We start from the raw sequence: 12,449 nt of genomic DNA, 5'->3' as shown, positions 1-12,449 counted from the left end.
TTATTTGAAATTAATATAATCATTACAACTTTCTTATACTTATTGTTGGCATGGTATATATTTTTCCATCCATTTACTTTCAGCCTACCTGTGTCTTCATATTTAAACTTGCTTTCTTATAGATATCATATAATTGGATCTTGTTTTATTAATCCATCTAAAATCTCGACCTTTACTGACCTCATTTATGAGGGCTCCAGCCTCATGACTTGAGCACCTTCCAAAGGCCCCACCTCCTAATACCATCATATTGGGCTACATATGAAGTTGGCTGGCACACAAAAATTTAAATCATAGCAAGGGGAAAAGGAGGCAAGCCTTTAACCTGCTACGATTGCAGGTAAATGAAAATGAAGATTAAATTCTAAGTAAGAGAGCTGAGTAAGGGTAACTGACACTGAGGGCATAAAGGTAACTGTTCAAAATACTTCAGGGCTTCAGAAGACACTGAGGAAAGACTTAGAAGGTGGACTGATGGTGAGGGTGAGAGGAAAAATGGACCAAGTAGAAAGGAATAAATATATGGAAAAAGATATGAAAAAAAGATTGCATATTGGAGGAGGGTGAGTCTATCCAGAGCTGGAATTGAAGCTTACACCAAGGAACCAACCTTTTTCTTTCCTTTTTAAAAGGCTACCTATATCATGAGTATAATCACCTATATGTTTTTCTAATCAATTGCCTTTATTTTTTTTTACATTTACCTTGAATTCATTAGGATTAATGTTTGTATGTGGCATGAGGCCAGTATGAACTTTTTCTCCAAACTGTTAAGCCAAAAAATTAAAATTTTTTTTCCCTTCTCTAATGTTAATTACTCCTTTACAATTTTCTGGTATTTTCTAATTGTGCTCTGAAGAGCTTTAGAGTTTCTCAGACTTGGATCAGTCAGAGAGCTATGACTGTTTTTTCCTTTGGTTATTTCTTTTATTAACTTTGTAATTCAGTGAACAATATTTGTTAACTACCTACTACATGCTAGACACTTTGCTAGTGTCACTGGAGATAAAATGAGTCCTAAAATGAGCACGGCCCTTGCCTCAGGGGGTTATATTGTCTAGTGAGTTTTACATATCAGGCTTTCATATACACGTTCCTGTTTTTCTATTGAAACTTGCAGAAAGACAGTGGGATTTGGAGACCCACTAATTTTGTAACCTTGAGCAAGTTATTTGTCTTCTCCAAATCTTCATATATTCTCACCTTATGGTGGGATGGTGGCCCCTGTTTTAGTGTATTGCTTTAAGGATTAAATGGAATAACTTCATATGAAAGGGCTCAGCCCCCAATAATTAATTTACTTTCTTCTTTCCTAACTTTTGTCTATACTTTTCCTATTGATAAAAGACCTGGAATTTTGGTTAACATTCCTGTGTCCTATGCCATCTGAGTGTTTGGTACAGATTACTAATAGGTTATCTAACTTCTCTTTCCTAACACTCTGTTGATATGACTTTCTTTAATATCATCATACCATCTTGCTTAGGCCAAAGGATTTATCTTAGTTCCAAGGTGCTTAATCTCCTTTAATTCTTAACTATCCCTGTATTCTAAGAATTTCCTCCTTCTTTTGATACTAGTGTAATATTTTCCTTCTTTATTCTTTTGCAGGTATCCTTTTACATGTCCCCAAACTTTAGATATTTTCTCAAAACTCATTCCTCCCAACTCTTCTTTTGCTTTTGCCCTTCTTTTTGTCAAACAAGTAGTCATCTATTCTCATCACTTCAGCTCTAACCTCTCTGTAGCCTCATTATATCTGTCTATCTATTGGAATACAACCGCATATTACCAATGTAGTATAGGGAGTTTATTCATTCATTCCTTGATGATTTTTATTGCCGTTGGATATACTGTCTTCTCAAATGCTGATTAGCATTCTGCTCTAAAATTCTGTTTCTATGTCCAGAATCATTCACTTTTTTCTTAATTTGGTTTCTTAGCTTGTTTTCTTCTTAAAAGTGCTATCATTCTTCTAGTTACTTACACTCAAAACCTTTATTCCTTCATGTTCACACTCTATGTTCACTTGAGTCTTGTTACTTTAGTCTTGTTACTTTTTGTTTGGAAATATCTTATATTCATTACTTCTTTATTTCTCTACTACTGCCATCCAAGTCTAGTCAGCACAGTAGATGACTTCAACGGCCTTTGCTATTCTTTCTATCCCTTATTCTTTTCTTCAGACCAGCTTGCCCATTACTATTACATTAGTAGTCTTCCTAAAATACTGTATTTATCCTGTATTCTCCTGTTCAACATTTTCAGTGATCCATTTCTTTTGGCAGTGTTTCTTTTCTTTTTTTTTTTGGCAATGTTTCTTTTGAAGGAAAAATTTTCTCATGGATTCCCAGTGTTGACATAAAATATCTTAATTATAATGTAACTTAAATATACAACTAAATATAAACGCTTGCACATAAAATTGTATAACTAAAACAGTTTACAAATTCATTACAAACAAAACTATAAAATGGATAAAATTTAAGTTAACATTAATGTGACAAAAGATGTTTGCTGAAACGTAATCAGTAAGCTCAACGTGAATATGGTACTAAGTGCTCTGAGTTTGGCACAGGCCTATTCTACTCTTTTATTTTTTTAATTAATTAATTAGGTTGCACTGGGTCTTAGTTGCAGCAGGTGGGCTCCTTAGTTGCGGCATGCAAACTCTTAGTTGCAGCATGCATGTGGGATCTAGTTCCCTGACCAGGGATCGAACCCGGGCCCCCTGCATTGGGAGCTTGAAGTCTTAACCACTGCACCACTGGGCCTATTCTACTCTTGAAACTTATGAGAAACCTTTGTTTCTACAGCATATTGTGGTATGATTTGGCCTTCACTTGGTACAAACATATAATTCAAGAAATAGATCTGTCCTTGTCTTTTTTTTTTTTTTTTTCATCCCTCAGCCAGCTACAATTAAAATAGCCTATTTGGCAGCAGTAAGATAGTAAATAAAAATGCACATTCAGGCACTGATACTACTTGTTTTTTGGGGGTTATTAGGTGAACATCAAGATGATCCAGAATATGGAGTGTGTGTATGTGTGTATGAGATAGAGAGACAGAGAATTTTAGTTCACTTGAAAAAAAGAAACTTAGGAGATTTTTATAGAAGACTAATGGAATCTAAAAAATCAGTTCTAGACCTCCAGAGTCTACAAACACCATTATAAATGTTGCTATTCGTGGGATAAAGACCAAATTCCTCATGTTGATATCTAAGGCCTTTATCAATTTGGATTAAATCTCTTTTCCTTTTTTATCTTTTTATTTTTTGACTTCTTACTATTCTGTACACATATTCACATTTTTCCCAGAATTATGCCTTGTCTCTTTTTATACCTCTGTCCCTATATAATGCCATCTACCTATAGCCTTTAAGGGCCAGTTCATGCTCTCATATCCCCTTGAAGCTTCTGTTCCCCTCTTCAGTTATAATTTGATATTTCTCCTTCTTTGAACTGCTCCTGTGAACTCCCTCTGTATCTGGTACTTGAACATTTCATTTTTTTGGGTAATATTACTTTAATTGTTTGATTTTCATATTCTTTACATCACTAGCCCTCAGGGTCCTTACAGGGAATAGTAACTTAAAAGTTTTTTGCATAATCTTCAAGATCATTGTTGGTATTCCTGAAGCACTTTACTAAGTGAATCAAATGGGATTACAGTATTAGGGGTTTAGTTTCCCTCAGAAATATGTGATTCCTTCCTATAGAATGTAAGCAAAGTAATTTGATATAGAAAATTTGCATTTCTCTAAAACTAAAATGCCTTAGAAATTTTATATTTTTTGCACTCATTTGTTCTGTATTTTCAGGACTGCTGGGAAAAATTCTGATGGCTATCCGAGATGCAGGTTTTGAAATTTCAGCTATGCAGATGGTAGGTAGTTTGCAATGGGTCATAACTTACTGAGGAACTGTGTTTTTTTTTGAAGTATGCTTGAAAATTTTTTACACTGAATTTTCTCTGTGCACTTGTGAACTCAATGCATTAAAAATAAAAAGATATATTTGTTGAACTTGATAACCTTATAGTAAAAAAATATTTTTGAACTGACTTTACCTATATAGTCTCTCACTAAGAGAACTAATATTCTAATGGTACATCTAATTTAAGCTTATAAAGCAGGTTTATGTAATTCCTGGAACTTTAGTTGCAAAATAAATGCAGACTGAAACAATACATTTAGTTCCTCCAAACAAAATACAGAATTAAGCTAAGTAGTTATAATGAATTTTCTGTTGTCTGGATTTGTGACTAAGAAGAGAATCAATTCAGATTTTTCCCAGGACCTTTGCTGGTTTCTGGAGTTTCCCTCAGGATCTTCTTTGGAGTTAGCACATTTCAGCCCCTCTCTTGGCAGTCATACCACTGGATCTCCGGAGCCCACAATCATTCAAAATTGCCCTGCTGGCACATTTCTAGGAAACCCTTCACTGAAGAAACAATATTAACTTCTATAGAGTCCCTCTATATCTTTGTGCTATACTTATCAGTGCATTTGATGATAAATTGGGCACAAATTATTATAGGAATCAAATAATTTACATTTTATAATTGGTTTTTGTTTCATTTTTCTGCATTAATGGGGATTTTTTTAATGATTCCATTTTATTTCCACTATCGATTTATTACTTATACCTCTAAAAATTTTTTTAGTGTTGCTTTAGGGTTTAAAATCATCTTTAATTAGTCTGTCTTTACATTTTACAATTTTTGAAGGCCAGCAAGTTTGCATTATTATGACAGTGAAATGCCAGTTTTGGAAAGAATTTTCTTACTAATATAGTTTATTTGCTCTTTTTCTGAAAAGGAACTGCTTTTCATTTCTCTGAAGTCTTAGGATCACCCAAAATCAGAGGTCAGGACACTAACTGAGGTTCTGCCTATTTTGTATCCCAGATTGGTGGGAACGTTAATAAGCTGAGAAAAGATCAGAAATATCAGCTAGTTTACAGAGTTATCAGGCACAACTTGGAGACTGATGAGGAAGTTAATAATTGAAGAATCTTAGCCAGGACTAGAATGAAATTGTTAGCCAAAACGTTCTCAAAGTATTAGCCTGGTTATGTAGTCGCAGGGTTATAGGACCTACCTAAGCCTCCTTAAATAGTAATCCTTGTGGAAATTTTAGAATTAATTATTGATCTAACTCTAGGCCTACAACCTAGAATAGTGATTGTCCATAGTAGGTACTCAGTGAAAAAAAAATAATTAAAAAAAAGAATCAGGGCTTCCCTGGTGGCGCAGTGGTTGGGGGTCCGCCTGCCGATGCAGGGGACGCGGGTTTGTGTCCCGGTCCGGGAGGATCCCACATGCCGCGGAGCGGCTGGGCCCGTGAGCCATGGCCGCTGGGCTTGTGCGTCCGGAGCCTGTGCTCCGCGGCGGGAGAGGCCACGGCAGTGAGAGGCCCGCGCACAGCAAAAAAAAAAAAAGAATCAATTGAACTTATGGGGGAGGCATGGTAGTTTAGTGGCAATCGTGTTGTGATTTTTGGAATCAGAAAGCTCTATTTCTGAATCATGTGTCTTCTGCTTTCTAGGTATGTGAACTTGGCCAGATTTTAAGCATTCTTCAGTTTTCTCAGCTAGGCAATGAGAATATTATTTGCCTTAATGGATTATTTCATGGAATAAATGAAATAACCCTACACAATACTTCGTAGAATTTCCAGTACAAGTTACTAAGTATTTAATAAATTATATTTTCTGTTATTATTTTATGGTATTAGTAATATAAGAATTTGTATGAATATCAAATAATATACTGAAATCAAACAAAATTCCCTCCCTGTAATAGTTATGTTGCCTATGAAAATAAATCTTCCTAGTTTGAACTATTGTCTTGGTAGAAACTTCTTAGTGATCTTCAATCCTGGCAACAATAAAGAAGCAAAGTAGGGAGGAAAACAAAATTGGGAAGTCTGAGGCTATTTTTTAAAAACTTAAGGTTCTGGTTCTTGAGATGGTAGAACTTAATGAAATTTTATTTCTAAGTTTGAATCCAGCCTGGATAAGAATGACTCATGTAGGTTTACCTTATTAGCATATTCTGACAATTCTTTTTGAAGAGGAGTAGGATTTCCAGATGAATGGTGTCAGTGCTTTATTTTGAGCCAGACTAGGGATTTTTCTGAATGCTTGGGAGGAAAAGGGTATTATTTCCAGCCCCCTCTACAAAATTTGAAGAACTTTTCTTTAGTAATATTTCTTTAAAAAATTTTATTTTTATTTATTCATTTATTTTTACATCTTTATTGGAGTATAATTGCTTTACAATGTTGTGTTAGTTTCTGCTGTACAACAAAGCAAATCAGCTATATGTATAAATATATCCCCATATCCCCTCCCTCCCACCCTCCCTATCCCACCCCTCTAGGTCATCATCACAAAGCATCGAGCTGATCTCCCTGTGCTTCTTATTTGTGCCACTAATCTATTGATAAACAACATTACATTGTATAGATACATAAGTCGTTTCTGTACCAGGAATGAGGTTTTTTTCAGTGAGGTAGAATGTAGTGGTTGAGAGTATGGTCAGTGAGATCAGACTGCTTAAGATGGAATGCCAAGTACTGAAGGCTACATAACCCCTCTGAGTCTTCACCTCATCTGTAAATGGGGGCTATTAACATTACTTACCTTGTAGGGTGATTTTTACGGTTAACTGAGATGATGTACCTACAGGACCTAGAACAATGCTTGATATATTTAAGTACTCAAATGTTATAAATAATTTTTTATTTTTACTAAACAATAATTTGTTATTGATGATCTGAACTTTAACACTTTTTCTTCAAAGACTGTTTAATTTGTTCAAGGTTTACATTTTAAAGGAAATATATCCAAGAGATCATAAATGTTGAGTGCTAAGTGTGGCTCATTCTATTGTGTTGGTTGGCTTATGTTTTTTTTTTTTTTTTTAAATATAGTTCAACATGGATCGAGTTAATGTTGAAGAGTTTTATGAAATTTATAAAGGAGTCGTGTCTGAATATAACGTAAGTATCAAAATAAATGTAAAGCATTGGTACTGAAAACAACTTGTGTATCTCAAATCTTGTAGATCTCAGTATAATTTATAATCATGAAAGTATTACTTGAAGTATTCATGATTCTGCCAATTGCCAACTGATCATACCAGTGACTGAGGCATTTTTTATCCCTCAGAGCCACTGGGTCAGTTTTAAAAATATGATGCTATTTCATTTATGAAACAAAAATATACAGGAATCAAAAAAACACTTTGCTGAGATATTGACACATTTTGATATTATCTATGAACATTATAAAATTCTCAGGGTGGAAGACTGTCCAAAATGCTTTAAAAAGTTGAGAGCAAATAGTTCTTAATGTAACTTCATAGCGGTAGTTAGTGTCTACTTAATGCTACAAATGCAGATAGAATCATCTGACAATGTGATAGAGACTGAATAAATGGTTAGACTTAAAGGGAGTTGTTCAGAGGGCAGTGAAATTCATTCTTGAAAACAAGACTGTATTCAGATAAACTGAATGTTGTTTCTTAAAATAATACATGATAGATATTTAATCAAAGTTAGTTTCTTTCGCCTTTTATCAAATTAGATACGTTTGTGCTGGTGGCCTGCCTCATCCCCCACATTATTTTATAGAGAATTTTGGCTTTTTTTTTGCATAAAGTTCACTATTCCTGACAATGAAACTAGATTCCCTTCTCCTCACTTCTCTATGCCCTTTCCTTTCAACCTACTTTAAGAAATGACCTGAGCCTTTGTCCTATTTAGCCCTACATAGTAAAGACCAATAATGAGATGTTATATTTTGCATTCAGCATACTGGTAGTGATCCACCCTTCTTTAGAGGAACCAGAGTGTTCTTTTGCTGTAGGTTATCGAACTTTAATCTTGTTAGCTTCCTGATTTTAGAGTTATGCTCTTTCTTTTCTTAAATGGAAGAAATTTTAAAATGTGTTCTTATCTTTTTTATTAATTTTTAAATTTTTAAAATTTTCATTTTATATTGGAGTATAGTTGATTTACAATGTGGTGTCAGTTTCAGGTATATAGCAAAGTGATTCAGTTATACATATACATATATCTATTCTTGTCCAGATTTTTTTCCCATTCAGATTATTACAGAATATTGAGATTGAGTAGAGTTCCCTGAGCTATAAAATAAGTCCTTGTTGGTTATCTATTTTATATATTGTAGTGTGTGTATATGTTAATCCCAAATTCCTAATTTATCTCTCCCCCCGACCCCGTTTCCCTTTCGGTAACAGTAAGTGTGTTTTCCAAATCTGTGAGTCTGTTTCTGTTTTGTAAGGAAGTTCATTTGTATCATTTTTTTAGATTCCACATATAAGTGATATCATACGATGTTTGTCTTTCTCTGTCTGACTATGCTACAATTTTTGATGACTATTTGTATGCTTTCTAATTAAATTTATTACCTCATCTCAAATTCTTAGGGCTTATGAATTTAGCTATTACCTATTATTTTAATTTTTTTTAACATCTCTGTTGGAGTATAATTGCTTTACAATGGTGTGTTAGTTTCTGCTGTATAACAAAGTGAATCAGCTATATGTATACATATATCCCCATATCGCCTCCCTCTTGAGTCTCCCTCCCACCCTCCCTAGCCAACGACTCTAGGTGGACACAAAGCACCAAGCTGATCTCCCTGTGCTATGCAGCTGCTTTCCACTAGCTATCTATTTTACATTTGGTAGTGTATCTATGTCCATGCCACTTTCTAACTTCGTCCCAGCTTACACTTCCCCCTCCCTGTGTCTTCAAGTCCATTCTCTACATCTGTGTCTTTATTCCTGTCCTGCCCCTAGGTTCTTCAGAACCTTTTTTTTTTTTTTTTTTTAGATTGCATATGCATGTGTTATCATATGGTATTTGTTTTTCTCTTTCTGACTCACTTCACTCTATATGACAGTCTCTAGGTCCATCCACATCACTACAAATAACTCAATTTCGTTTCTTTTTATGGCTGAGTAATACTCCATTGCATATATGTGCCACATCTTCTTTATCCATTCATCCGTCGATGGACACTTAGGTTGCTTCCATGTACTGGCTATTGTAAATAGAGCTGCAGTGAACACTGTGGTACATGACTCTTTTTAAATTATGGTTTTCTCAGGGTATATGCCCAGTAGTGGGATTGCTGGGTCGTATGGTAGTTCTATTTTTAGGTTTTTAAGAACTATACTGTTCTGCATAGTGGCTGTATCAATTTACATTCCCACCAACAGTGCAAGAGAGTTCACTTTTCTCCACATCCTCTCCAGCATTTATTGTTTGTAAATTTTTTGATGATGGCCATTCTGACTGGTGTGAGGTAATAGCTCACTGTAGTTTTGATTTACATTTCTCTAATGATTAGTGATGTTGAGCATCCTTTCATGTGTCTGTTGGCAGTCTGTATATCTTCTGCCCATTTTTGGATTGGGTTGTTTGTTTTTTTGATGTTGAGCTGCATGAGCTGCTTTAAATTTTGGAGATTAATCCTTTGTTGTTGCTTCATTTGCAAATATTTTCTCCCATTCTGAGGGTTGTCTTTTTGTCTTGTTTATGATGTCCTTTGCTGTGCAAAAGCTTTTAGGGTTCATTAGGTCCCGTTTGTTTAGTTTTGTTTTTATTTCCATTTCTCTAGGGGGTAGGTCAAAAAGAATCTTGCTGTGATTTATGTCAAAGAGTATTCTGCCTATGTTTTCCTCTAAGAGTTTTACAGTATCTGGCCTTACATTTAGGGCTTTAAGCCATTTTGAGTTTATTTTTGTGTATGGTGTTAGGGAGTGTTCTAATTTCATTCTTTTACATGTAGCTGTCCAGTTTTCCCAGCACCAATTAATGGAGAGGCTGTCTTTTCTCCATTGTATATTCTTGCCTCCTTTATCAAAAATAAGTGACCATATGTGTGTGGGTTTATCTCTGGGCTTTCTATCCTGTTCCATTGATATATATTTCTGTCTTTGTGCCAGTACCATACTTTCTTGATTAGTGTAGCTTTGTAGTATAGTCTGAAGTCAGGGAGCCTGATTCCTCCAGCTCTGCTTTTCTTTCTCAAAATTGCTTTGTCTATTCAGGGTCTTTTGTGTTTCCATACAAATTGTGAAATTTTTTGTTGTAGTTCTGTGAAAGATGCCATTGGTAGTTTGATAGGAATTGCAATTGAATCTGTAGATTGCTTTGGGTAGTATAGTCATTTTCACAAAGTTGATTCTTCCAATCCAAGAACATGGTATATCTCTGCATCTGTTTGTATCATCTTTAATTTCTTTCATCAGTGTCTTATAGTTTTCTGCATACAGATCTTCTGTCCTCTTAGGTAGGTTTATTCCTAGATACTTTATTCTTTTTGTTGCAGTGGTAAATGGGAGTGTTTTCTTGATTTCACTTTCAGATTTTTCATCATTAGTGTATAGGACTGCCAGAGATTTCTGTGCATTAATTTTGTATCCTGCTACTTTACCAGATTCATTGATTAGCTCTAGTAGTTTTCTGTTAGCATCTTTAGGATTCTCTATGTATAGTATCACGTCATCTGCAAACAGTAACAGTTTTACTACTTCTTTTCCAATTTGGATTACTTATTTTTCTTCTCTGATTGCTGTGGCTAAAACTTCCAAAACTATGTAGAATAATAGTGGTGAGAGTGGGCAACCTTGTTGTTCCTGATCTTAGTGGAAATGGTTTCAGTTTTTCACCATTGAGAACGATGTTGGCTGTGGGTTTATCATATATGGCCTTTAGTATATTGAGGTAGGTTCCCTCTATGCCTACTTTCTGGAGAGTTTTTATCATAAATGGGTGTTGAATTTTGTCAAAAGCTTTTTCTGTGTCTATTGAAATGATCATATAGTTTTTCTCCTTCAATTTATTAATACAGTTTATTACATTGATTGATTTGCATATATTGAGGAATCCTTGCATTCCTGGGATAAACCCCACTTGATCATGGTGTATGATCCTTTCAATATGCTGTTGGTTTCTGTTTGCTGGTATTTTGTTGAGGATTTTTGCATGTGTGTTCATTAGTGATATTGGCCTGTAGTTTTTTTGTTTGTGACATCTTTGTCTGATTTTCGTATCAGGGTGATGGTGGCCTTATAGAATGAGTTTGGGAGTGTTCCTCCCTCTGTTATATTTTGGAAGAGTTTGAGAAGGATAGGTGTTAGCTCTTGTGTAAATGTTAGAATTCGCCTGTGAAGCCATCTGGTCCTGGGATTTTGTTTGTTGGAAGATTTTTAATCACAGTTTCAATTTCAGTGCTTGAGCTTGGTCTGTTTATATTTTCTGTTTCTTCTTGGTTCAGTCTTGGAAGGTTGTACTCTTCTAAGAATTTGTCCATTTCTTCCAGGTTTTCCATTTTATTGGTATATAGTTGTTTTTAGTAATCTCTCATGATCCTTTGTATTTCTGCAGTGTCAGTTGTTAGTTCTCCTTTTTCGTTCTAATTCTGTTGATTTGAGTCTTCTCCCTTTTTTCTTGATGAGTCTTGCTAATGGTTTATCAATTTTGTTTATCTTCTCAAAGAACCAGTTTTACATTTTATTGATCCTTGCTATTGTTTCCTTCATTTCTTTTTCATTTATTTCTGGTCTGATCTTTATCAGTTCTTTCCTTCTGCTAGCTTTGGGTTTTTTTTGTTCTTCTTTCTCTAATTGCTTAAGGTGTAAAGTTAGGTTGTTTATTTGAGGTTTTTCTTTTTCCTCGAGGTAGGATTGTGTTGCTGTGAACTTCCCTCTTAGAACTGCTTTTGCTGCTTCACATACGTTTTGGGTCATCATGTTTTCATTGTCATTGTTTTCTAGGTGTTTTTTGATTTCCTCTTTGATTTCTTCAGTGATCTGTTGGTTATTTAATAGCGTATTGTTTAGCCTCCATTTGTTTGTATTCTTTATATATTTTTTTCCTGTAATTGATATCTACTTTCATAGTGTTGTAGTTGGAAAAGATACTTGATACAATTTCAGTTTTCTTAAATTTACCAAGTCTTGATGTGTGACCCAAGATATGATCTATCCTGGAGAACATTCCATGAGCATTTGAGAAGAAAGTGTATTCTGTTGTTTTTGGATGGAATGTTCTATAAGTATCAATTAAGTCCATCTTGTTTAATGTGTCTTTTAAAGCTTGTGTTTCCTTATTTATTTTCAGTTTGGATGATATGTCCATTGGTGAAAGTGGGGTGTTAAAGTCCTCTACTATTATTTTGTTATTGTTGATTTCCCTTTTTATGGCTGTTAGCATTTGCCCTATATATTGAGGTGCTCCTATGTTGGGTGTATAAATAGTTACAATTGTTATATCTTTTTTTTGGATTGATCCCTTGATCATTATGTAGTGTCCTTCTTTGTCTCTTGTAATATTCTTTATTTTAAAGTCTATTTTGTCTGATATGAGAATTGCTACTCCAGCTTTCTTTTGATTACCGTTT

The 12,449-nt window shown here is 34.6% G+C and overlaps 1 protein-coding gene across 1 annotated transcript in view; it reads left to right on the top strand.

Annotated features, from left to right (window-relative positions):
* The window catches only part of NME7 (NME/NM23 family member 7), a 215,408-nt gene that overhangs the window by 59,765 nt on the left and 143,194 nt on the right, over window positions 1-12,449 (top strand). Inside the window, exons 7-8 of the mRNA XM_065897952.1 lie at window positions 3,827-3,891; window positions 6,944-7,012. Coding sequence (XP_065754024.1) covers window positions 3,827-3,891; window positions 6,944-7,012 — 134 coding nt within the window. The remainder of the gene's footprint in view (window positions 1-3,826; window positions 3,892-6,943; window positions 7,013-12,449) is intronic.

This window comes from Phocoena phocoena, chromosome 1 (genome assembly GCF_963924675.1).
Source record: "Phocoena phocoena chromosome 1, mPhoPho1.1, whole genome shotgun sequence".
NCBI classification, from domain to species: Eukaryota; Metazoa; Chordata; class Mammalia; order Artiodactyla; family Phocoenidae; genus Phocoena; species Phocoena phocoena.
This window is presented reverse-complemented; position numbering and strand designations above follow the sequence as displayed.